The 27,687-nt window shown below is 48.2% G+C and overlaps 1 protein-coding gene across 1 annotated transcript in view; it reads right to left on the bottom strand.

Moving 5' to 3' along the window:
- hacl1 (2-hydroxyacyl-CoA lyase 1) overlaps positions 1–27,687 on the bottom strand; it is a 184,656-nt gene that overhangs the window by 39,502 nt on the left and 117,467 nt on the right. Inside the window, exons 12-14 of the mRNA XM_072508778.1 lie at positions 12,385–12,486; positions 8,814–8,968; positions 308–466 (exon numbers count right to left, since the gene is read on the bottom strand). Coding sequence (XP_072364879.1) covers positions 308–466; positions 8,814–8,968; positions 12,385–12,486 — 416 coding nt within the window. The remainder of the gene's footprint in view (positions 1–307; positions 467–8,813; positions 8,969–12,384; positions 12,487–27,687) is intronic.

Below are 27,687 nucleotides of genomic sequence, written 5' to 3'. Positions count from 1 at the left end.
CTGGTGGTGTCATGCAATGATCTTTCCACTGCGGTCACCACCTTTCCACAATGTGCTGCCTAATACAGTGGTCAATACTTTAAAAAAATTAATTGATGGGATGTGGGTGCCGCTGGCTAGGCCAACATTTATTGCTCATCCCCAATTGCCCTTGAATTGCTTTCTTGAACCTCTGTAGTCCATGTGGTGTAGGTACATCCTTTCGCTCAATTTCACACACTTCTCGGTTGGGCACTTGCCTGCCTGAGCAACATAAAATTCTGGCCCAGGCCTATTCTTCAATATACTTAGAAGTTTATTGCATTACCTGCACATGGTCTCCACTTCCATGCCAGAAAAGCCAAAGGCACTGTCTCCTTCAACACAGATAACCTGCTGATGTGGGCTCTGATCCTTGGCAATCAGTGCTGCAGCTATAGCGAAACCCAGGCCTACACCCATGGTGCCAAAAGTGCCAGCATCCAATCTAAAATAAAAAATATCAGAGGGAATATTCTCTAGCTTTTAGCTGTAACAATACAAATCAAACATATTTTGAAAAATATTTGGCAGAATTTTACTTCCCCCTCGTGGTGGGGACAAGGCGGTAAAACACGGAGTGCATTCAAAATAATTTTGGCAGGACTGGGTGAGTAGGCCCCAATACTAAAATGAGTTAAGAACTCTCACGTATGAACTGTGTAGTGGAAAGATTTATTGGTCTGAATTTTAAAAACTGATTATATTCAGGTTTTTATTTAAATAATGAATTTCCTGGTATTTTTCAATGCAGGTTACTGAGTTTATTTCCACAGAATTTTCCACAGGAGCTATTTGATATCTTTGAGCTCATTGGATATAGAAACGTAGAAAATAGTTGCAGGGGGAGGCCATCCAGCCCTTCAGCCTGCTCCGCCATTCATTGGCTGATCCTGCTTTCTCCCCAAATCCTTTGATCCGTTTCATCCTAAGTGCTATATCTAAATGCTTCTTGAAACCATACAATGTTTTGACCTCAACTACTTCCTGTGTAACGAATTCCACAGGCTCACCAATCCCTGTGTGAAGCAATTTCTCCTCAACTCTGTCCTAAATGGTCTACCACGTATCCTCCGGCTGTGACCCTTGGTTCTGGACATACCCACCATCGGGAATATCCTTCCTGAACTACCCTTTGAGCTCCTTGCATAGCACAGCTTTGAGCTCGTTGGCTGGCTCTGAGCACATTGGATAGCTTTGACTGCATTGGATATCTTTGAGCTCCTTGGACAGTGTTGACTGCATTGGATAGTTTTGAGCTCATTGAGTAACTTTGAGATCATTGGGTAATTTTGAGCACATACGATGCCTTCAAACACCCTTAGCTATTTGATGCCAAACATGAAAATGCTGCTGATAGCTTTGGATAGTTTTGAGCTAATTGGGTAGCTTTGAGCCCATTGGGTAACTTGAAGCTAATTGGGTAGCTTTGAGCCCATTGGGTAACTTGAAGCTAATTGGGTAGCTTTGAGCCCATTGGGTAACTTTAAGCTAATTGGGTAACTTTGAGCCCATTGGGTAACTTTGAGCTCATTGAATAACATTGAGCCTATTGGATAACTATTGGAACACATTCCAAATTAAAACGTTTGATGTCAAATGATCGCTGATGGATTTAAACGCATTGAATGCAAAAATGGTACCAAATGTTTTGGATAGGTTTGGAGCTCAGGTGAAATTGCGCTGCATTCCTTCCAAGGCCAAATACACCCTTTCCACGGTGCGCCGCCTAGTACTTTGGTCAATACTTTTTTAAAATTAACTAATGGGATGTGGCTCATTTATTGCTCATCCCTAATTGCCCTTGAACTGCTTACTTGAACCTCTGTAGTCCATGTGGTGCAGGTACATCCACAGTGCTGTTAGGGAGGGAGTTCCAAGATTTTGACTCAGCGACAGTGAAGCAGCAGTGATATATTTCCAAGTCAGGGTGGTGAGTGCCTTGGGCGTAAGTGACTTCCAGGTGGTGGTGTTCCCATGTGTTTGTTGCCATTGTCCTTCTATGTGGTAGTGGTCTGGGTTTGGAAGGTACAGGCTAAGGAGCCTTGGTGAATTCCTTTCTTTAAAAAATATTTTTCGGGGATCTGTTGGAGTTTTTAACACTCGAGAAGATGAAGTTTGAGTTGAGGGGAAGGATGGAAGGCTTTGTTTCTTATGCACTTTCAAGAATTGGATGACATCGAACATATGGGGGTGGGGATGGACTGTGTACGTTGTTGTTGGTGACTATGTATGGGTGGATAGTGGATTCCTGAATCTTTTTCTTTGATGTTTGTGCTTAAAATGTTGAGGGTTGTTTGGGGGTTGGTGGGATTGTTGGCCAGGGGATTGATATTGTACTTGTTACCATTGATTGTTGGTGGGTGTAAATTTGGATGAAAATGTGAAAAGGAGGAGGAGAATAACAATGTTGAAAAAATATTATTTTTTTTCTTCAAGACATTTCACATATATACACAGAATACAGAATGCTAGAAAAACACCACAACAACGCAATAAACAACCACAATCCTCCACCCGCCTGCAGAACAAACTGGACTTTTTCCAACCTCAGGAATTCTGCCAGGTCGCTCACCCACACCCCGGCTCTCGGCGGCTCCAAGTCCCTCCACCCCAACAAAATCCATCTCTGGGCTATCAGGGAGGCAAAGGCCGATACATCGGCTTCTCTCCCCCCCCCACCCCTGCGCTCTTGGGTCTTCCAATACACCAAATGTCGTCACCTCGAGACTCGGAACCACTCCCACACCCAGCACCTCAAACATCATGGGCTGGATTCTCCTGTTGGCGCCAACGTAGAATCTGTGGACTTTCACGGCAGAAAAATCAGCGCAACACCTGCACCGATTCCGCTACTATTAATGGGCTAGCGCCGGTGCCACGTGGAACACAATCAATTCTAATGAAAACGGTGCCGGATTCGTCGGGTCCCTGGTTTACACTCAGGAGACTGACAAGCCTCAGCCGTACTTAGAACGGTCCTTCCCACCACACACACTATCTCAGCTAACAAGATGGCTGTAAGAAGCGCAGCGCCACGGTTCACCGACGCGGAAATGGAGACCCTCCCGGATGCCGTGGAGGAGGGGGCGATTGTCCGGAAAGGAGACTGCCAGGCGGCGCCGTCCATCGTGCCCGGGCACAGGCAGTCAGTGCCATGGGCAACGTCGCCCATACCGGCATGCTGTGCCACACAAAATCGCACAACCTCCTCAGGGTGGCCAGGGTGAGTAGGCAGCACTGTGCCCCGGCACTGACCCCGTCCCCCAACAGACGTAATCTGCCACCTCCTCCCCCGGGAGACGGCAGACTCCCCACCCTGCCCCACATGCAGCACCCAGATCAGCCACCATGGCTGGGTGCCCTGGTCACTGAAGCCACCGGCTACCCACCCCGTGGCTGCATGCATCGGACTGTCTAACACTGTTGTTTCCTCCCCCAGGAGAAGCTGCCAGGAGCTGGAGAAGGCTGGGGGGAGGGGGGGGGGGGGGGGGAGAGCACCAGACCTGCGGCCCCTCACCATGCCCGAGCAGAGGGCCCTGGACGGCAGCCCAGAGGAAAGGGAGGTCACCGAGGTGGAGTGCGGCCAATGGGCGAGGAAGTGAGACCCCGCTGAGTTGCAGTTCTCCATGACACATGTGTCGATACCCCTCCCTCACCAAACACCACCTTCACCCCCACACCACCCTCATCCTCCACCACAAACCCCCGCACTCACCCCACCCGTGCCCACCCCTATTCTGTCCCAGGCCCGCGGTCTAATCATATATGTTACCTTGTATCTTGCAGGACCTGCCCAATCAGGGCCGCCAGGTCCTGAACCTGCCCCTCCTCCACCTTAGGAAACTCCAACACACCAAAACTCCATCTGGAGGCTCTGCCTCTCCTTCAACAGCCCCTCCTCCGGCTCCAGTGAGTACCTCCGGTTCACCCTCAGAATCTCATCTACCAGCCTTGCCCGCTCCTCCCATTCCACTCTCTCCCTGTGATCCCGAACCAAAATAAACTCCCCCCTAACTACAGCCTCGAGTGCCTCCCACAGCGTGGCGGCTGTGACCTCCCCCATGTCGTTCACCTCCACATAGCCCTGAATGGCAGCCCTCACCCACTCACACCCCCCCCTCATCTGCCAACAGCCCCACATCCAACTGCGGACATTGGGCCTTCCCCCGAACCACCCGCAAATCCACCCAATGCGGCATGTGGTCAGAAACCACAAATCGTCAAGTACTCCCAGACGGTCACCCCCGCCAACAGCGCCTTGTCCATCACGAAAAATCAATCCAGGAATACACCTGGTGTACATGGGAGAAGTATGAAAACCCCTTCACCCTCGGCCTCCCAAACCTCCATGGGTCCGTGTCCCCCGCCCCGTTCCCCCCCCCCCAACCCAACCACCACCCCCCATGCACTCCATGCCCTTCAACTGTCTTGCCACTGCCGACACCCTCGAGGACTTAGGACTCGACCGGTCCAGACCCGGGTCTGGGACTATGTTGAAATCACCCCCCATAATCAACCAATGCGTGTCCAGATCTGGAATCGTCCCCACCTCCCGCCTCATAAAGTCCACGTCGCCTCAGTTTGGAGCATTAACGTTTACCAGGATCACCACCATCCCCTCCAACTTCCCACTGACCTTCACATACCTACCCCCTGGATCGTCCACAATCCTCCCCACCTCAAAAGCCACCCTCTTGTTAGCCAGCACCGCCACCCCCCTCGTCTTCATATCCAGCCCCGATTGGAACACCTGCCCCAGCCATCCCTTCCTCAATCTCGTCTGGTTACTCAGCTTCAAATTTGTCTCCTGTAAAAACACAACTTCCGCCTTCAGACTCCTCAAATGTGTGAACACACACGACCGTTTAACTGGACCATTCAACCCTTGCACGTTCCATGTGACGAGGCTGGTCTGGGAGCTCCCCGCCCCATCGCCTGCCAATCAGCCATACCCTTTTTGAGCCAGTGCCCTGATGTGTCACGCACCCCTCCACGCCTGCCCTCGGATGTCCGCCGCCATCTCTCCCTCCCCAGCTGCGCCAGACCAATCACACCCATGTCGCCCCCCGAAACAAAGACCAAACCCCACCCCAACCCCCACGTTTTCCTCCTGCACTCCTCCAGAGCAACCCTCCCCGCAATCCTCCCAGTGACAAACAAAGAGGATAAAAGGCACACTCACCATCCCCGCTCTCCCGTTGAAAACCACCCTTAACTGCCCACTCCATACACTTTACAGTGAATACAAAGCTCCTCTCTAAAGTTCAATGTCCTCACACTCTTCCCAGTCCATGGACGCTGATAAAGTCCATCGCCTCCACTGCTGAGTCAAAATAAAACTTCTGCTTCTGGTGTGTCATCCACAAGCATCAGAACCATCCCCAACTCCGTCTCCAAATAGGCCATCCACTCTTCATGCTCCCTCACTGCCTCCTCTACCTTCTGGATCGCAAGGCCCTGAGCCTCCAGTCTCTGCTCCACTCTCTCAATCGCAGCTCTGAGCGTCTCCAACACCTTGGGCAAATTCTCCAAAGCCTCTTTCCTCTGCTGTTGGAATTTGCCGTTCAAAAACTCCACCAGTTGATCTGTTGACACTGCAGCGCTGCCCCCTTGCTCTCCGCCATCTTCACCTGTGACGCACCACAAAAACATTCCGACTCCAGCTGCTCTCATTTTCTCGTGGTGTTTCTTGTCCTCTGATCCATACACCAGCCTCATCAGAGGAGTATTACCTTCCCTTCCCTCAAAAAACCCCCCTTACGGGTGGGGACGAACCAACAAAATCCACCTTGAGCGTGAGCCACCAAATGTGCGGCCACTGGAAGTCTCAGCCTTGGTGAATTACTGCAATGCATCTTGTAAATGATACACACAGCTGCTACTGTGTGTCGGTGGTGGAGGGAGTGAATGTTTGTCGATGGGGTGCCAATCAAGAAGGCTGCTTTGTCCTGGATGGTGTTGAGCTTCTTGAGTGTTGTTGGAGCTGTACTCATCCAGGCAAGTGGAGAGTATTCCATCAAACTCCTGACTTATCCCTTGCAGGTGGTGGTCAGACTTTGGGGGGTCAAGAGGTGAATTATTCGCCACAGAATTCCTAGTTTCTGACCTGTAGTCACAGTATTAATTAGTCCAGTTCAGTTTCTGGTCAATCGTAACCCCCAAGATGTTGATTGTAAGGGATTCAGTGATGGTAATGCTATTGAGTGTCAAGGGGTGATGTTTATATTCTCTCTTGTTGAAGATGATCATTGCTTGGCACTTCTGTGGCGTGAATATTATTTGTCCCTTGTCAGTCCAAGCCTGGATATGGTCCAGGTCTTGTCAAATTTGGGACTCCCTCATGAGCTGAGGAGGCACAAATATAGCTGAACATTATGCAATCATTAGTGAATTTCTCCACTTCTGCCCCTCTGATGGAAGGGAGGTCATTGATGAAGCAGCTGAAGATGGTTGGGCCTAGGACACTACCCTGAGGAACTCCTGCAGTGATGTCCTGGAACTGAGATGATTGACTTACAACCACCACAACCATCTTCCTTTGTGCCAGGCATGGCTCCAACCAGCAGAGATTTCCCACCGATTCCCATTGACTCCAATTTTGCTAGGGCTCCTTGATGCCATATTCGGTCAAATGCTGCTTTTATGTCAACAGCAGTCACTCTCACCTCACCTCTGGAATTCAGCTCTTTGGCCCATGTTTAAATCAAAGCCGTAATGAGGTCAGGAGCTGAGTGACCCTGGCAGAACCCAATCTGAGCATCGAGTGAGCAGGTTACTGCTAAGAAAATTCCGCTTGGTAGCACTGTTGATGATCACTTTACTGATAATTGATAGTAGACTGATTTGGTGATAATTGACCGGGTTAGATTTGCGATCTAACCAGGGCTTTGATTGCTGTAACAAAATAACTTATTCCTCTTTATATTTTGGCCCTCAAGTTACAAAAACTAATGTTTCATTAGCTTGTTTGATTACGTTTTCTACCTGGCTACCATATATTAGTACACAGGCCCCCAAATCTCTTTGGAATTCCACTGTTTCTAGCTTCTCACGAGGTAACACTTTCTTTTCTTAGTCCAGAATGGATAATCTCACACTTAACTGCATCGAAATTCAACTGCCACAGTTTTGTCCACTCACTTATTATGTCAAGGTCCCTTCGTATTTTTATATACCTGTTGAAACTACTTGTAACCTGAACGAATTTGGAAATATGGCTCTCTATCGTTTTACCTAAATCATCAATAAATATAGTAATTGCTGAGGCTCCAGCACAGATCCTTGTTGAACACGACTGTACACTTCACTTGCTCCTAATTTGAATATGCGCCCATTATCCTTCATCGATCACTTAACCGATCTCTTATCCAAGTCAATAATTTGTCTTCAAAACAACTGAGGCGGGATTCTGCCGTAATCGGCGGGGCCGGCAACTCCGGCGGGAAGGAGTGACGTGAACCACTCCAGCGTCGGGCCGCCCCAAAGGTGCGGAATCCTCCGCACCTTCAGGTGCTAGGCCGGCCCCGGAGCGGTTTGCGCCCTGCCGGCCGGCGGGGAAGGGGCTTGCCGCTACGCTAACCGGCGCCGAAGGGCCTCCGCCGGCCGGCGCGAGTTGGCACATGCACGGGTGCCAGCGTGTGCTGATGCCACCCCCGCGCATGCACAGAGGGCTTCGATTCCGCACCGACCATGGCGGACCGGTACAGCCGCCGGTGCGGAAGAATAGAGAGCCCCCACGGCACAGGCCCGCCTGCGGATCGGTGGGCCCCGATCGCGGGCCAGGCCACCGTGAGGGCATATCCCAGGGCCAGATCCCCCCGCGCCCCCCCCCCTCCCTCCCGAGGACCCGGAGGCCGCTCGCGCAGCCAGGTCCCGCCGGTAAGGACCTACTCCAATTTACGCCGGCGGGACCGGCAAGAAACGGGCGGCCACTCGGCCCATTGGGGGCCAGAGAATCGCTGGGGTACCAACTGCCAGCGGCCCCCGACCGGCGCGGCGACCCGATTCTCTGACCCGGCCGGGGGGGGGGGGGGGGGGGGGGGGGTATCAGAGAATCCCGCCCCTGATGTCAGCCAAATTGGCCCGCACTGCCCTCTCTCTCTACTTTTTTGAATAGCATAGTTACATTTGCTAACTTACAATCTGCTGTGGCCATTATAGAATCAAGGCAATTTTGGAAAATCAGAACCACTGCACCCACTGTGTCTTTTGGAACTCTAAGATGTATGCCATGTGGTTTTGGGGATTTCACAGCTCCTGCCCGTCCAGCGGAAGGAGCTCTGGCAAGGAACGAGGGAATCCAGTGAAGCTACCCTGTTCGGGCCTTGTGTGGGAAATGGTTGTGGGGGGGAGAGCGGGGGACCATTCCCATGGCCTGGCTCACCCAAAATGCCTTGTCCCTTACCATCCCAGTTCTCCCTGGGGCCTACTTGTAGTTCCAGCTGCTGGGGCTACAGAGCTGTCCAATTGGCCAGTAGCTCTCTGATGCAGGACTTCCTCCCAATTGAGGGGCAGAAGTCACACCTCCAGCCATACATGGCTATAAGGGTGCTGACATTGGCAACAATGCATTCCCCACTGACCTTTTCAGCGGTGGGAGCTGGCAAGTGAAAAATGCTGCCCCTGGTGTAAAGCGGCAATCGTATAGCAGGTTGGGTTCTCAAACTGATATTGAAACAAAGCATAAGAAGTTTTGAAGAGGTACAAAACTATTATTTATATCTAAAAATGCTATATATTTTTGAAGGTTCGAACAGTTAATAGTATCCTTTATTCACTAAGATGGTAATTACCTATGCCGCGGCATGTAGTTTTGCAGCATTGTACGGCCAATGTCCATGGTATTGGCGCCCTCGCTGACTATAATGCAATCTTCTGGGAGTAGTGCTTGAATGTTGTGAAAAACAGTGTAGTAGTTCATAGGCAGAGATTTCTGCGCAGCCAAAGCCTGGAATAAGAAAGTCTTGATCCATTACGTAATGATCTCTTCTGGTATAAGATGACAATTCTGCCAAATACAGCTTGTCACCATGGTTAAAATATTATTTTGTGAGTGTTGAGGACCATGTGAAGTCATGACCTGTGATAGTGTGGCTAAGTTGGTAGCATACTTATTGCAATGTGGAAGTTATAAATTCAACTCTCCTTCAGAGCTGTTCTTATGGATGGGTGTGCTCTCTATGTAACAAGCCAAAATTCCTCATGGAATCACAGGAAATAAGAGTAAGCCCTTTGGCCCTTTGAGTTTGCTGTGCTAATCAATATGGTCATGCCTGTTCCTCTTGGCAAACAAGTGAAAAATGACAACATAGATTTATCTATGTAGACAATCTTTACAATTCAAAGATATTGCACATGAAATACTTTGAGATGGTTTTCCAAAGATATTAGAAGAGGTTATGTAAATACAAGTCTTTCATTCATTCTCTGAGTGATAGCTTGCATCAGTTGGCAACCTGGTAGTTTCTCAGCCAAGAAAATGTTCAAGTCAAACTCCTAAGACCTAAGCACATCGTCTAAGACAATACCTAATTATAATATTTTGGAGGAGGAGGTTGTATTGTCAGGGGTGCAACCCTACAGATATGATGGTAAACTAGGGTTTCAATGCCTGGGTATGGCGGCATTAGTGGTTATAGTACTGGTCCAGCAATCTTAAGGCCTTGCGATTATAGTTAACATGGCAAGTTGTGAAATTGAATTCAAAATGTCTATTCATTTACATGACAATGAAAGCAGGTGGACTGTTGTTGAAGTCCAATGGATCTACTGGGGAAAAGACTTGCTGCTGCTACCTGGTCAGATATGTAACTGTCGTTCCCACATGACAGAATTGACTCTTAAACCCTCAAGGCATCTCAGAATGGGCAAAGAATATTGTAATATCCAAAATTAAACTAAGACTTTTTAATGACTGGATTTTTGTTTTTGGGGTCAGAACCTTGTTGTTGGATGTATTTCCAGGTCCAAACATCGCACTGTGTCAGCATCTGACATGTGATGGGACTTTGAAGGAAATGCGTTCAATTAAGGATGGCAGGTGAGCTCTGGGAGCCCTCCAAGGCTGAGAAAATGGCAGCCCCACCATCAGAGATGGGCGCTACTGATATAGGAAGGTGAGGTGCCCTCTGAGTACACAATCAGTTTTCAAAATAAAAAGTGGCCCCTACTGTGTGACTGCCATTGTGAAAGCCCCTCCATAGGGAGGCCTGTGGCCACATCTGAAGCCATCTCACCACGTCAAGTGGTGAGGGGTGGGAGGGTTCAAAACGTTGGTGAAGTGCTGCACACACCCGACTCCTATCCACCCTGGTTTAATGCCAGAAGTCCGCCTCCATGCATCAGCTGAGCTTCAGGCGCCTCAAAAAATTACATTCGGCCTCAGAACATTGGCCTTAATTGGCCCTTGAATTGCCTCAAAGGCACACCTGTGGCTTAAGGTGCAGGTAGTTGTCACCCCCAAACCTACCTCTACTTAAATAGACCAGAGGCAGCAACTTGCTAGCAGACTGGCATGATCTTCTTCGACGCTAATCATCTGGCTCCTGCACCACTCCTTCCCACAACCCTGGGCGGGATTCTCCCATCCCGCGGCAGAGTGTCCACGCCGTCATAAGCGCCATCAAGTTTTACAACGGCATGAACAGGCCGCTGCCAGGCGTAATTCTGGCCCCTACCGGGGCCAACACGGCGCGGGAGCGGTTTGCACCGCTCCAGCTGCGGATCTCGGTGCGGACTGTGCGCCGCAGGATACGCGCATGCGCAGTGGCGCCGGCACCAACGCACGCATGCACAGTGGCCTCCTTCAATGCGCCAGCCCCGACGCATAGGAAAGGAGGCCCCCAGCTAGAGAGGCCGGCCTGCCGATCGGTGGGGCCCCTCTGGGGTCAACCCCCCCCCCCACCACCACCACCACCCGACCCTTCAACGCTGAGGTCCTGCCGGCTCAGAGCAGGTTAGAATGGCGCCGGCGGGTCTAGGTTCTTTTCTTACAGCTGCTCGGAGAATCGGCCGGCTGGCCGCGTAGAGCGACCGGCACCTCGCCAACCATGCCGGTGTCAATTCTCCGCTCTGAAGAGAATCGCGCACCGGCATTGGAGCGGCATGGCCTGGTCGGGAGGATTCTCTGGCCCACCCCGTGTCCGCTGCGATTTAAAAATTCTGCCCTAATTGATCCTATTTGAAGTGTAGGGTTTTGCTGGTTTTGATATTTCATTCAACATGACCAAAATCATTTGAAATGCTCAATAATCAGTATCAGTCGGGAAATCTTGCTATTTGTAACACTGTTGTCACATTTACCTGCCTAAGTGTTTCTGAAAAATGTGATTACGGTGCTATCTAAATGCTTTACCCCTTTTTTATATTTATTAGATAGTTACATTAATTGGAAGTGCAAATACTTGTGTTTTATTGCAAATCAAAACCATTTGGGGGAACAATAGACATTTTACAGGTTAATAACTTCTCCGGTCAACCCTCATTCGAAATCACTGCCTTTCACAAAGCACTTCCCATTTGGATTAATAAATTAGCCAGAATAACAACAAACTGACTGGCATTCACAAGAGAATAAAGTGTCATTACTTCAAGCGTAATCCTTCATGATTACTCACTTTCAACAAAGGATTGTGCCCGAGATATAATGCCTACATTTTTTCTTGCAGGTGATCATTGACTGCTTTTAACATTTTCAAATGTTTCAAGGTTTCTAATATTTGTGTGCTCCCTCACTCCCACCCTCATCATCCCCCAACCATTTCTATTATCAAGGTATTTATATGTGCCATGTGTTTCTTAATGCTAACAGGCGGCCAATATTCCTCTGGCCAATATTATTTTCCATGAAAAAGATTAGGGAATAATCTCCAGAGTTTTCCTGCTTGCAAAAAAGAAATGAAGCTGTCAATGAAAATTTACAAAGTGTTTCATTCTAATCTCCACACACAATGAAAAAGTGTCAGTCAAATCCACAAATTAAAAATAAACTTGATAATCAAAGCAAAGCTCACATTTTAAATAGATGATCCAATCTAAATAGATCAGAATCTAGGAGACAGAATTATTCCATCAGTCTTCTTCCCCTCAGCAATACAACATTTTACTACTGTGGATCACGTCACTCTGTGATCCAGCAGAAAACAGCAAATGAGATTTCAAATGTCAGTCAAAACTCACACTTCAATTATGGCCTATCAGGCTGCCGTGAAAAATGTCTTTAAATTAGTAAAAGTTGAAGAAATTCAAGCACACTGAATGGCATAAATGACATAAATCACATCCTTCTGTCAATATACAGAACTGAATAACTTCAGTCGTTCATTTGCAATTCAAATACATCATTCAATACTGCTGCCAAATTACCTTGGCTGCTTCTTCATTGTCTTTCATTTTCTCCTTCAGGTAAAGCCACCATTCAGCATTTGATGGATAAGTCCAAGGGTTAATCCTGAAGCACTCCAATAACTGAAAAACAAAAGTTGCAGTTGCTTCGCTGAATAAAGGGATTTAAAAAATTAATACACAGAAAATAAATTGTTTACGGTATTCTCTCATGCGTTGACTTTTTTAAAGATAGATCTAAGCAAGATGATAATAGATGTGAAAGAGACTTCAGGTAATGAAGTGGAGCAAGTTTCTGATGACCGGGGCTTGCAAGTATATCACGAGTGTTGACAATACTGCACTGAAAGAGAAATGTTCACACAGCCGTTTACTGGAGCAAGAGCATGATTGAAAATGATGACAACAGGAATCAAGATTGAGGACAAGAAATGCACATCCTATGCGAATGTATAGACAAATAAACAAAGCTGTATAGATTTCCAGCACTTCATTTGGTTGTGGTGTACACATCGTACCAACTTTCGACTGAAGGAGGCAAATTCTATATAAACGAATATGGTTTTTCAAGCATCAGATCTCATGGGCCTTGTTTCCCGCAGAATGGGAATAAAGTTTATACTGTGTGAAAATTAAACAATTTCTTGTTTATACTATTAAATACTATTTGGGGAGGTGGTGGTGTAATGGTATTGTTGCTGGAGGAAAGGTTAAGTTTGTATCCACTAGAATTTAGAAGAGAAAGCCTACTCAAAACCTTCATGATCCTGAGGGATATTAAGAGGGTGGATGTGGAGAGGATATTGGGGATAGGCAGGAATGTAGGGTTTAAGTTACAATCAAATCGGTCATAATCTTATTGAATGGTTGAGCCTGTTCGAGGGGCCAAGTGGTTTATTCCTGCTCTTAATTTGTATGTTCATATGTTAAGACTAGTAATCCAGAGACCCCGGTTAATGCTCTGGAGTTCCGGGTAGAATTTGAAATGAACAAAAAATAATCTGGAATTATCAGTCTGATTACCATGAAACCATTGTTGGTTGTCATAAAAACCCAAGTCCATTTGGGAAGGAAATCTGCTGTCCTTACCTGGTCTGGCCTACATGTGACTCCAGACCCACAGCAATGTGGTTGACTCTTAACTGTCCTCTGAAATAGCTTAGCAAGCCTCTCAATTTTATCCAACCGCCACAAAAACGACAAAAAGGAATTAGGCCAGCCAGACCACCCCGCATCCATGTCGGCACCGGAAACAACAACAGCAAACTCAACCCTGTCGACCCTGCAAAGTCCTCCTTACTAACATGAAGCCTACTTGGGTCAATTAGTGATTATTATCAATGTTATTATTATTATCTGGGGGCTTGTGCCAAAATTGCGAGAGCTCTCTCACAGACTAGCCAAGCAACAGCCTAACATAGTCATACTCACGGAATCCAGAATCAGACCTCACAATGTGTTCAGACATCACAAACCCTGAGCATGTCCTGTACCAGCAGTAGAACAGGCAGCAATGGTAGCAGAACAGTGCTATGCAGTCGGGTGGGATTAGCCTGGGAGTCCGCAACATCAACTTCGGAGCCTATGAAGTCTCATGACATCAGGTCAAACATGGCAAGGAACTCTGTGATGATCTAGTCCATTATTATATCTTTAGGAGTGACTGGTGCACTACCATTGTGGAGACAAAGTCCCATATTCACATTGAGGATATCCTCCATCATGTTGTGTGCTCTTGTAGCAAGAGCAGGTCAGAAGCTATGAATCCTCCAGCGAGTAACTCATCTCCTTACTCCCCAAAGCCTGCCCACCATCTACAAGGCACATGTCAAGAGTGCAATGGAATACTCTCCACTTGCCTGGATGAGTGCAGCTCCAGCAACACCCAAGAAGCTCGACACCATCCAGGACAAAGCAGCCCACTTGATTAGCATCCTTTCCACAAACATTCACTTCTTCCACCACTGATGCACAGTAGTGTATACCATCTCCAAGATGCACTGCAGGAGCTCATTAAGATTCCTTAGACAGCCACTACCAATATCCCCTAGAAGGACAAGGGCAACAGATAGATGAGAACACCGCCACCTGCAAGTTTCCCTGCAAGTCACTCACCAACCTGATTTGGAGAAATATTGCACTTCCTTCACTGTCGCTGGGTCAAAATCCTGGAACACCCTATCAAACAACACTGTGGGTGTACCTACACCACATGGACTTCAGCGGTTCAAGAGGGCAGCTCACCATCACCGTCTTAAGGACAACTAGAGGTGGGCAATGAAAGCTGGCCAAGTCAGCAACGTCCACATCGATTGAATGAATAAATAGAAAAGTCCTACACTTCTCTTAAACCGCTACATTTAAATGAAAATTCCCTAGAATTTTATTTATGCTTGGCAGTTTTTTTGATGTTTATTGTTCCCCACTTGATGGGTGTCACCCATTGCTGTAATACAACAAAAAAACTTGGGCAATTTATCACATGACTGTCTCAGCACTAAAAATGCAACATCTTACTGTAATAAATAAAGTCCTCATGAATATTTTGTAATATTATTTATCTACCTGGTTAAGATGTGAAGACTTTTAGGTATTTAAATTGATAGAGATTTGATAAGCGGGGTGGGGGGCAGAGGGGTGCAAATACAGCAAACTATTCTCTCTGCTGGATTACTCAGGAAAAGGAGATATCAGCCAGGATTTCCACCAAGTTGAGCCAAGTCGGGGCGCCGTTCAAAATGGCGGGCAGGACCCGATTCAGGGTTTCTGCCTTCATTTTGGTTTCCAGCAATGTTTGCCAACGTGGGATAAATATGCAAGTAGTCAGCAATGCTCCTACCCTTGTTGGTTCCATTGCACGGGTGGGATGTTCTACCCCCTACCCCCCTGCAATTTCTGTTGAATCACCGTCATCCTGTAAGGATACTTAGTACACGGCACCTTGGAGGAGCCGTGAACCACAGGGGAACCAAAATAAAAAAGTCACTTGTTCCTGGAATTCCTTGATGAACAGACCATTTGTTTTGAAATACAAAACAAGAATCTGGGGCTGGAGTCTCCCATAATGAGGCTATGTCCCCATGTACAAAGGGTGGAGTTTTACTCCAGAGATTACGATAAAAAAGTTGACCTAATTCAATGCCCTGCAGGGAGCTAGCAGGGACTGGAGTAAATTGCGCAGCTTTAGCTGCGGATACGGGCTCCCGCACTTCCGGTTCAGAGTCCGCGCATGCACACAGCGGCGGCCTTCAGCGGTCGCTCCGAGCTCCATGACGGACTCAGACCGCAAAGCCAGACGGAAAAGTGAGACCCACACGATCGGCCACGCGCCCGAGCATCTAACCCTGCAGATCTAAACCCCGGCCGCCTATAAAGGGCCCCCCTCAGTCTCCAGTCCCCCCACCCCCAATCAGGGTGGCCGCAGACTGAGTCCGCAGCCGCCATGCCAGCATCCTGACTGGCAATAGGTGGTTAGTTCCATACCGTCGGGAACTCGGCTGGTCGGGAGCAGAGGATTACTGGGCAGGCCTCTCGCAATGCCCCCCCCCCCCCCCCCCCCCCCCAGCGGCACGGCGTACTTCACGGTTACGCCAATTTTCGGGTCCCGGAGAATCGCCAAATCAGCGCCGGGCCCGATTACGACCCGAAAGTGGATTCTCTGCCCCCGCACTGGCCGCAATTTCAGCGTGGGGCTGCGGAGAATCCAGCCCCTGTTCTTTCAGTCACAACGGTTAGATGCTTTATTATAAGTTGAAACATGTTTTTACTGCAGTGATTGATCATAGGGCTCATCCTGCAAAGTTAAGTTGAACATTATATTGATAAGCATTATTTAAGTGTTGAGATGCATTAGAGTACTTTTCCCATTCGGTAAAATGCACTTACACATTCAAAACTGAAAAAGAAAGTGGTTTGGAAATGTGGTATTGTAATCCAAAATGATTTAATGTACACAGTGCTTTATATTTTAAAATCAAAAGCTGGTTTTCAGCTTTCATTCAGAGGAAAATAAATCAGCCACTTGCCCCTGGACTGCATTGATCGACAAGCCATCAAAAAACCTAGCCAACTGTTTTTCCAATTTCAACAGACTTCATTGTTTCCAGTAACAAGGGTTTGTTTTGACAGCTGAGCTCATTATATATGATTGGCACAGTTTCAAAAGCTCATTTATCTCAGAAAAGGGGCTGTGTAGATAATAAAAACAGAAAATGCTAGAAAGCCTCAGCAGGCCTGGCAGTATCTGTGGAGAGAGAAGAGTTAACATTTCGAGTCCTGTATAACCCTTCCAAGAGTCTTACGGACTCGAAATGTTAACTCTGTTTCTCTCTGCACAGATGTTGCCAGACCTGCTGAATCTTCCCAGCATTTTCTGATTTTATTTCAGGTTTCCAGCATCCACAGTATTGTGTTTCTATTTTAGGGTAGTGTAGATAGTTTGACAGTTTAAGCAGTTATTAAAAGATTATCTGTCTTTGTTGTGCAATAGAATGACCACTTGAGGGGATTTCACCTTTTTGAGTAGCTCTGGAGTTTTATTCAGTATGAAGTATGTTTGAATGACATCTCTATTTGATTGTTAGAAGTTACTATTTTCATGTCCATTTTAGATCCTTCCTATTGCTATTGCATGACACTTGTGATCTACCTATAGTAGAAACAGGATGAGTGGCTGTTGAGGATAAATAGAGGGCATATGGGCATGTAAGCGAATAGAAGGGACATGGAGGCATGAGGGGACATGGAGGATGTATGAACGGGGCATGGGCAGAGGGTGGGTATTATGGACGGATATTGAGGATTAGGTTTTGAGAGCCTGACATGCATCATTACAAATGTCCCAGTTAAACTGAGGTGGGCTTTCTCGCCGACTGGCCTGGCCACCTGCCCACTTTCATTGCCGCTTCAGGCCTGACTCTGCAGGTGGCGGAGCCTGACGTAATCTCGCCCTATCCATCTGGAAAGGAAATATGCCGGGCAGGGGCTTATTTAAAGGACTTGGATCTGCCACATCGAGAAGCTTCCCGATTCGATTTTCCCGATCCCTCCACAAGAAATCAGCCTACCACCTTAAAACTCGGACTAAGTCAGTTAGGAGTGGAATCGCAAAACATTCTTCCACACAGAAGGCAGTGGGAATCTTGAACGCTTCCCTTGAAAAGTTGTGGCTGACTCGATTGAAATTTTTAAGACCGAGATCAATAGATTTTTGTTCGGTGAGTTTATCAAGGGATATACAGAAAATATGGATAAATGAGGTTGAGGTACAAATCATAAAATAGTGGTATAAAATCAAGTTAATAAATAGACTATGTTCCGATATTAAAAAGTAAGCTTGTTGTATATTTACTCCACATATCCTCTTATTCCAAGATAATCACATTATAAAATAATTAACTGTCTGCCATAACAGTGGCAGAATTTGACTAAAGTTCAAGGGTCAGGATTTTGTCCTTTGGGTTCGAACCCCATTTTTGGGGTGAAATGGGGGTTACTACGCTGCATGCATGGAGAACAGGCAACTGCCAGTGATTTTCCTCAAATTGACCAATTTGTAGCCCAAGGGCGAACTCCCCGGCCGTGATTCTCCAATCCTGCGGCCAAGTTCTGACGCTGGCGTGAAAAGTGGCGTGAGCCACTCCGGCGCCAACGGGCCTCACCTGGCAGCTATCCACCCGTTTCTAGGGGGCTAGTACGATGCTGGAGTGGTCTCTGCAGCTCCGGCACCCGAAAACCGGCGCGTCATGGTCGGCGCGAGTTTGCGCATGCGCGTGGGTTCCCATCTCCGCGCCGGCCCCCGGGCAATATGGCGGAGCCCTACAGGGGCCCGGCGTGGAGGAACATAGGCCCCCACGGAAATAGCCCGCCCGCCGATCGGTTGGCCCCGATCGCGGGCCAGGCCACCGTGGGGAACCCCCCGGGGTCGGATCTCCCCGCCCCCCCACTCAGGACGGCCCCCGCAGACAGAACTCCGAGGTCCCGCCGTGTGGGACCATACATAATCCACATCGGCGGGACTCGGCCGAACTCGGTAGGCACGCGGCCCGTCGAGACCCGGAGAATCGCTGGGGGGCCGCTTTCAATGGCCCCCGACTGGCGCGGCGGCATTCCCGCGGGCGCCAGAAAATCGGCGCCGGAGAATCGGCGAGCCGGCGTGGCGTGATTCTCACGCCCCCCCCCCCTCGGGGATTCTCCGACCCGGCGTGGGGTCGGAGAATCCCGGCCCCCATCTTTGCAAGCTCTTGATGCTGGACGGCTAACCCCATCTCAGAAGACGCAACAGATTGTCTTTTATGTTCAGGAGGTGGTGGCTGCCTCAAAATGGAGGGCCTTTCTCCAGTGTTTTAAAATTTTAAATAAATAATAGACACAGCAGCTTGGAAGGATGGCCAATGGCTGCACTGGATCTATACAGTCAGGGAAGGCCTCAAATCCTGCATGGTACACCCACTGACTAACCCTGTCCTGATCCCACTACCCCCCTGATCCAAATACCCCCCTGATCCAAATACCCCCCTAATCAACCCGACTACCCCTCCACTAACCCTAACTCCTTAACCCAAATTGCCTCTGCCAACTGGTGCCAACTATCCATCCCCAACCAACTACTCACCCCAGAAAGACCCAACCAAACTCAGCTATCTCCCTGATCGCTTGGCTATCCCCTTGACTGACCTGACTGCTATTCCGTCCTGATCAAACTACCCCTTGACCAACTGATTACTCCCCAACATGACTACCCTCCCGCTGACCGGATCCGACTGCCCCGTGACAGCCTGAGACATTCTGGATGGGCTAGGTAGTCTTTTCTTGTGCCCCCCACTAACCTTTTAGACACTAAGGGGCAATTTAGCATGGCCAGTCCACCTAACCAGCACATCTTTGGACTGTAGGAGGAACCCGGATGAAACCAACGCAGCCACAGGGAGAACATGCAAACTCCACACAGTCACCCAAGGCCGGAATTGAACATGGATCCTGGCACTGTGAAGCAGCGGTGCTAAACACTGTGCCACCTTGCCGTGAGTGAAGAGGCAGAAAGAACTAAGCAAAGTCAGTTTGTCATAATTAAACTAGTAAATCCCAATGGGGTCCTCAATGCTGTATTATGGATCAAAGGCCTCTTGTAGTTCAACTTATATCTGAGAAAGAAATCCATGCTGCAATGCAGCAGTCATAAGACCTGGTCACTGGGGAGTATTGTTAGTATTAGCCTCACCACCGGTTTATTAAAGACTTAACCCATGCCACATTCATGATCCACTATGCAAGTTATTCAAGCAGCTTTCTTCACATGCTCCACTCATTTCCCATTTCTTCATCTGTGTAACTGCACACAAATAGTAATGCAGCCGTTTCATATCCTGAATTAATTGAAAATGACTATTTACCAAAAAGATAGAATATGTGGTTGTATTAGCAGAAATTACAATGTTTGCTACTAAGATAATTAGAGCCTCCTTTATTTTAGCTTTTGTTGAAGTCGTGCATGCGTCATAGAAGCAATGAAAAGACAGAACTGTAATTTGTACACCACTCAAACTGGATTCAATTGCTCCCAAACCACTCTCAGGCTGCGGCTATTCTACACTCGTCTTAGACCAATAGTTACAGAGTGCCAAATAGAGTTGGCAAGGCTCACTATTATAGGTTACAATGTTGTGGCTTGCACTTTGCCCATAAGATGATTTACTACTGGTACAACTAGCCAAAACCATCGCATCCAGCTCACACTTCCTTTACAGCTGATTGGTTTACATTCAAATTCATCCCAACTATATTCTACTCAATTTACAGATACACAAATTTAATCATTGTGAATTGAACCAGTAAAATTGCTGCAAAACTTTTGTTCATCTGTTTTCCTTTCCTCAACGAGCAGAATTAAAATAAGATATTCTAACATATAATAACCCTGATTTTCCTCTCAAGCACACAAAATGCAATTCGGGCTATTTTGCAGCTTACGAAACATACACCCAACTCATAACTGACTTTTCCTAAAATTATAATTTTTCAAGCACAGGGTGGGTCCCAGTGCACTTTGTGACCGCACTGCAGCTCTGGAACAGTTTGGGTGATGAGGTGGCATGGTAAAAAGGCCTGCCTCGGTTCTCAGCCATAGCAACCAGCTCCCAACATCATTCATAAACTCCCCTCAGTTCTTACCCCTATTTGGTGCTGAAAATCAACCAAGCATTCATAATGGCCGCAGCTTTCAAAACAAGCTTTCAGCTCCAGACCTACCTGAAATCCAAAGAACAAATGGTGTCTCTTCCATTTCAGATCAGATTACTCGCAATCAGTGGAACAGGTGGTTAGATGGAGTCAGGCCCGCTATACCCGGCACAGATCAGAGGTGACCACTGGGGCTGCCGGGTGCCACGGTGGGCTATTTAAAAGGCCCGCCTTGGTTCTCTGGAATTTTATCTTTGTTCTTTTGTTAAATATTAGGTCATCTAGTCCTTGGCCTGTCATCCTCCATCCCACCCCTGTGCCCAACTGATTCTGACTCATCCCTCACACACTCCCCATGACCTCTCATACCCTCCATGCCAACCCATACCCCCACTCACTCTTATAATCTCCATACCAACTTAAAGCCAATTCTTGACCCCTCCAATCCCCATGGCTACTTATAGCCTCCATGCCAGCTTAATGAGAACTGATACCCATACACCCCTTATGCCAACTGACCCAGTATCCACAATGAGCATGCTCAGATACCTGTCGAGATGATACAAAATAAAAATCTAAGCACTTTTACAGCTTTAACTGTTATTACTCCCATTCAGGAAAGCTTATGTAATACATTTAAATCCCCTTAAATCCTTTATAAAAACAAGCATTTGTACTCAAAATCCCACATCAAAGACGGCTAATGATTTAATAACCACTTTGAGCTGTCAATCAAACTGTGAACTTACAACTTCCCTCCTCCCAACACTATGGATAATAAGTTTGGAAAGCAATCAAGCATTAATTATACTATAATGATAGCACTTAGAGTTCTGTCAATAAACAGTTACTGAAACTACTGGAACAGACTTTTTTGAACTCTCACAGGCAGGCAGATTTTTTTTAATTTTAAAAGGCTGGCTATTTAAATAACTTGACAACCTGGCAGTACTATGCATTCACCCTTCAAATGCATTATGACATCTCTAAAGTTTTGTAACTCCCACATTGTAGGATAGGCCTGTGTTCCAGTGAAACTAGGGTTGATTTATGGCGCTGCTGAATCTGGTTTCCCTCACAGAACCATAGAATAGATTCATAGAATCCCTACAGAGCAGAACGAGGCTATTCGGCCCATTGAGTCTGCACTAATCCTCTGAAAGAGCACTCCAGTCAAGTGCGCTCCCAGCCCTATCGCTTAATTTAACCCACACATCTTTGGACACTAAATGGCAATTGATCACCTACCCTGCACATCCTTGGAATGTGGGAGGAAACCGGAGCACCTGGAGGAAATCATGCAGACATGGAGAGAACGTGCAAACTCCACACAGTCACTGAAGGTCAGAATTAAACCCAGGTCCCTGGCACTGTGAGGCATCAATGCTAAGCATATGCCACCGTGCCACATATGGTAGCTACGTCCATCTCCCATCTCCCTCCACCCCGGCAGAAATTGGATTTGTCAGATTTGGGAGCATCAAAATCTGGTTCTCAAACCTCAGTCCAAAGCCTGACTGGGGAGAGAGCTAGCACATTTTTCTAGTTTTTCATGCACTATGGCACTTTATCAATTGGAAGAAAGTCTGTCATGCATGTTAGCACTTACATAATGCTGGGCCATGTAATAGTCAACCTATCTTTGCAGGACAAAACTCTATGACTAATCTTCATCAAAAACACATCGATATTATAATACAGCATGTAATAGCGGTATTTGAAGGAGTAAAAACATTTAGTACTTAACTGTCACAATGTTCCTGATTCCTCGGCAGGCTTCCCCCATTGGTCACAAACTTTCCAAAACCCACACAAGTTCAGAGATGATATGTGTGTGTTTTACACAAAAAACATTACTAATCGCCAAAAGGCCAGATAAAACCATGCAGAGGAAATTTATTTTTGCAGCCAAATAAAAATCACAATGACACGTTTCCCGACCCAGTTCCTGGCTCAGTTGGATGACAGAAATCTGGCCCATTAACTTTAAATTACTATTACAACAATGGGCATTCTCTCAGGTACAGCGGTGCTAGTTATTCTGATAAGTCTTTCGAGTTATGTTTAGGGACGTATTGTAATGTTTAATATTTAACAACATGATAATGTAACCCAGGATTGGAACAGTGATATCCTCTTATACTCTGAGCAACTGAACTTTACAGAAATACAATGGGCGGAATTCTTCCCCCACAACGCTGGGTGGGAGAATCGCCCGGGTGCCGCGCGAGTCCCGCCACGCCGTCCCGAAGCCCGCACGCGATTCTCCCACCCCACCCAAACCGATGCGGCGCAAATCACGGCTGGCCGCTGGGAGAATCGCCGCTTGCCGTTGGTAATGGGTGAGCGGCGATTCTCCGGCCCGAATGGGCCGAGCGGCCTGCCCAACACGACAGGTTCCCGCCGGCGCCATCCACACCTGGTCGCTGCCGGCGGGAACAGCGCGGGAACGCTGGGGGTACGGCCTGTGCTGGGTGAGGGGGGGTTGCTGCACCGGAGGGGGGGGGGCTGTAAAGGGGTCTGGCCCGCGATTGGTGCCCACCGAAGGAGGACCTCCTTTCCTCCGCTGCCCCGCAACATCGATCCGCCATCTTCTTGCGGGGCGGCCGCGGGGAGGACGGCAACCGCGCATGCGCGGTGACGTCATTTACGCGGCGCCGCCAAGGCCCGGCGCGCGTAAATGACGCGGCGCCGCTCCGAGCCCCCCCGGGGGTGGAAGAATGGGGGGCTGGAACGGCCTCCAACGCCGGAGTGAAACACTCCGGTTTTCACTCCGCCGTCAGGACTTAGTCTCCCGATGGGAGAATTGCTCCCAATGTGTGAAAAAAACAATCTTTTCAAAGATGGGCAGAAACATGCTGTAAGCAGCCTGTTTTGAACCATTAAACTGCTTCATTTCATGGTCGGTAGGTAATTTCCATTAATTTGGCTTAATCTCGCATCTCTCCTCAAAATCTTGGGCCTGGAATCTGCAATAATAATGTTAGCAAAACTAGCAGCATTCAACATCATTACTCCAACTAAATGATTTTTAGACCACTCCAGGATCATAATTGGAGGCAAACAGGAGCTTAAAAATAATTGTGTCACCACCAGCAGAGGCTGGTTCGAATCCCGGCCCTGGGTCACTGTCCGTGTGGAGTTTGCACATTCTCCCGTGTCTGCGTGGGTTTCACCCCCACAACCCAAAGATGTGCAGAGTAGGTGGACTGGCCACTCTAAATTGCCCCTTAATTGGAAAAAAATAATTGGGTACTCTAAATTTTGTAAAACATTTTGCAGAGGCTGGATGGGGAAAGGGGGCATTCAGCAGGGCCAGTCCCCCCACCCCCCCTCCCCCCACATACGTTAATACACGGAGAGTCCACACTATGTCAAGAACTAGTTTTATTTACAATATGGTATATGCAGTGCTCAGTAGCTCCCTACTGGGTTCCTCTCTAGTCACTGCCTTACTAGTCGACCTTTTATGCATTAAACTCCCCCCGCCCCTTGCAGGTGAGCTCATACTCCGCGAGGACCACGGGGAAGATAATCATTCCCACCCTGTAGGTCCCAGGTAGGATATTACATTCCTCCCCCTCAAGGTCCAAAGACCCCCATGGCGACCGATGAGGAGAAGAAGGAGGACCAGGTGGAGGACATCAGACTTCGGCTCCGGCAAATAGTCATGTACCTGATGCACCAGATCAGTTGGCGAATACCTTGCTGGTGAACGTCGTCTCTGCGGCAGGAACGCAGTGGTGAGCAATCGGCACTACGTGGCTGAACTGTTGAATCGGTGCCAATTCCTCAGATGTCTGCCCCTCCATTGGAAGATACAATGTCGGGCATTCGCTGTCTAGAGAGACTGGAGACGTCACAGCAGGCTGGTTAGCCAGAGGATCCGTGACAGGTTTCTTCCAATCAGCAAGCAACCTCTATGAGCTAATGTGATCCAAATGCTGTCTCATGAGATGCCCCCACACCCGAACCTAGTAAGAGACTGGTCAGTGAGCGCCGTGAAATTAGGAACAAACACCATGTCGTCAGACACAAGAGCATTCAGGATGAACTGGCCATAGTAATTGACCATTCCAAGAAAAGAACAAAGCTCTGTGGCATCTCACGGGGTGGGGGCCATTTTGATGGCTCTCACCTTCTTGGGAACCAGGTGCAGGCCATCTGATACCCCAAATATACGACTTCTTTCCCAAGAAACATGCACTTCGTGCAGCGTGGCAGATCCTATACTCTGAAAAACGCTTCAACACCGCTTTGAGATTCTGCAAATATTCTTGGGCCGTGGTTCCTGGACTAGTCTAAATAAACTGCAACACGCGCCAAACCACGCAGGATGTTCTCCTTAACACGCTGAAAGTCTGCACATGCCGAGGATACATCCAACGGGAGCCCGGTGTACTCCTAGAATCCCTTATGCACACTGATTATGACGTATTGCATGACGATTTGTTGAGCTCCAGCTGTAGATAAGCATTGTTCATGTCTAATTTCGTAAATGTGCAGCTACTGGCCAGTGTAGCATAAAGATCCTTGATGCGGGGTAAAGGACAAAGGTCTAATCTCAAAGCCGTGTTCATCGTCAATTTATAGTCTCCGCAGAGGTGGACTGTCTTATCCGGCTTCATGAAAGGGATCATTGGTGCCACCAATCGGTGAAGCACACAGGTCTAATGGTGCTCAAACTCTCCAAGCGATGAAGTTCGGTCTTAACTTTCTCGACTGAAGCTTGGGAATGAAAATATGAGGGCTAGGCCTCTGGGTCCATCTGGATCTTGGCCACAGTCCCTTTATTTGTCCCTAAGCCTCAGGCTGGAAAACCTCAGGGAACATGCTCAGTACCGTACGCAGACCACCAGATCCCACGCAGAGGATATGTTGCCAATCCAACTGCAGCCTATGCAGCCAATCATGACCCAACAGGGTAGGGCTCCTTTCTCGCGTGACAGTGAGGGAAAGGCAAAGAAATTGGTGCCCAAAACTACTGGAGTAAGGGCCATCCCCACAATATTGAATTGTTCCCTCGTTTCAGTGGCCACACAAGCCGCCATTTCAGCAAAAGTCAAAATGTGCACCCCCTGTTTAATCAGATCAAAGGTGCTCTGCGCCACCATTGAAATGGCAGCTCCCGTATCCAACTCCATTTGGAGCATATGGCCATTTACCTGAATCTGGACAAGAATCGGGGCCACACAGGGCTCTGCCAAACAGTTCAGCTGCATTTCAAACTCATCCGTGACTTCTTCTGGGTCATCTAAATGCAAGGCCCGGCCTCGGGGCTGATGCCTACCTTGACCCGGGGCGCCTGGCACGCTGGCCCTCCTGTTGCCCGTGGGTGTTCCAAGACCGGCGCCCGGACGTCACACATGGGCCGGAATCACCTTCAGCCGAATCCAGGATGTCCCACTTTGACCAGTGGCTGGAGTCGCCATGGCAGTCTGTCCGGGCCATGGGGATACCACGCAAGGGGCGATGCAGCAAAACGTTCACCTCTATCCCTTGTGTTTCTTGGACGCTGCGTTCTGCACTTTCTCGGGACCAAGAGATCTGCAGCGCCTCTTGAAAAGCCAGGGAGGTTTCGACCAAAAGTTATTTTTGTGCTTCCATATTATTTACACCGCAGATCAGCTGAAAGACCACGTCAAACTGGGTGACACGTCTGTTGCAGCCCCCATCTGCAGGAACCGCAAATTCGTCCCAGCAAAAACAGATGGCACCTTCCAAAACATGGAGGGCTGAGGGGTACTAACGGTAAGAGACATGTATGTGGAAGCAGAGTAGCAACCCTGGGGAAGCTAACAGAGAAGCTCCAACTTCCAAAAGGGAACGAGCTCCGGTACTTGCAGTTGTGAGACTTCCTTCACAAGGAGACTACAACGTTCCCCAGACATGCTCTTCTGGACAGACTACTAGCACCAGACTTGCTAAGGGATGGTAAATGTGGCGACATATTGTCAGAAGAGGTAAGGGCCCCACTGGATGAGACGCGAGCAAGATGGGAGGGGGAACTCATGCGCAGGGCTGAGCCTAACACAATTAAATAACAGGGCGCACCTGGGCAGAACACAGACGAGAGGGTTCTCCCTGGAGATGGAGGATAAGTGCGAGCGATGTCAGAGGGTTCCAGCCAACCACACCAACATGTTCTGGTCCTGACCCAAACTCCGCGGTTCTGGACCGCTGCCTTCGAGGCCATGTCCGGAGTGGTGGGAGTGAATATAGTGCCATGCCCATTAGTGGTGGTCTTCGGGGTATCAGAGCATACAGAGCTCTTTGTGGGGAGGGAGGCCGACGCCCTGGCATTCGCCTCCTTGATTGCTTGGCGGAGATTTCTGCTTGGATTGAGATCAGCAGCACCAACCAAGGCCTCAGACAGGCTATCCGACCTAGTGGAGCATCTAAAACAAGAAAAAAATGAAATTCGCCATCAGGGGATCAGAGGAAGGGTTCCACCACATGTGGTAAAAATTCGCCAAGCTGTTCATGGCCAGTAGATGGAGATGTGTGGGGGGGGGGGGGGGAGAGATACTTTTTCTTTGGCTCTCTGTTTTTGTTTGGTAACAGCAATGTAAATTTCGACCACATGTATAGTACAAGGGTGTAAATTATTTACAACCTCAGCTATGATTAATGCAACTGTACAATTGAACTGTATGATACGATTTACATGGAAAAACTCCAATAAAAACATTTTTTTAAATCTCAAACAGAAACCTTTGGCTGAATAAAAAAGTTTCAAATTCCACAATGTGTGAACTATATAAATGAAACTAATATAATTACATTTCCCTATTTTTAATTCATTCATGGGATGTGGGCGTCATTTGTTACCCACTTTCTTGAATTGCTGCAGGCCACGGCAGCACGGTAGCATAGTGGTTAGCACAGTTGCTTCACAGCTCCAGGGTCCCAGGTTCGATCCCTGGCTTGGGTCACTGTGTGCAGAGTCTGCACGTTCTCCCCGTGTCTGCATGGGTTTCCCCCGGGTGCTCCGGTTTCCTCCCACAGTCCAAAGATGTGCGGGTTAGGTGGATTGGACATGCTAAATTGTCCCCCAAAAAATGTTAAATGGGGGTTACGGGGATAGGGTAGATACGTGGGCTTCAGTAGGGTGCTCTTTGTAAGGGGCGGTGCAGACTCGATGGG

This window comes from Scyliorhinus torazame, chromosome 6, assembly GCF_047496885.1.
Source record: "Scyliorhinus torazame isolate Kashiwa2021f chromosome 6, sScyTor2.1, whole genome shotgun sequence".
In the NCBI taxonomy this organism is placed as follows: Eukaryota; Metazoa; Chordata; class Chondrichthyes; order Carcharhiniformes; family Scyliorhinidae; genus Scyliorhinus; species Scyliorhinus torazame.
Note: the sequence above shows the minus strand (reverse complement) of the source record. Positions and strands in the feature narration are given on the sequence as shown.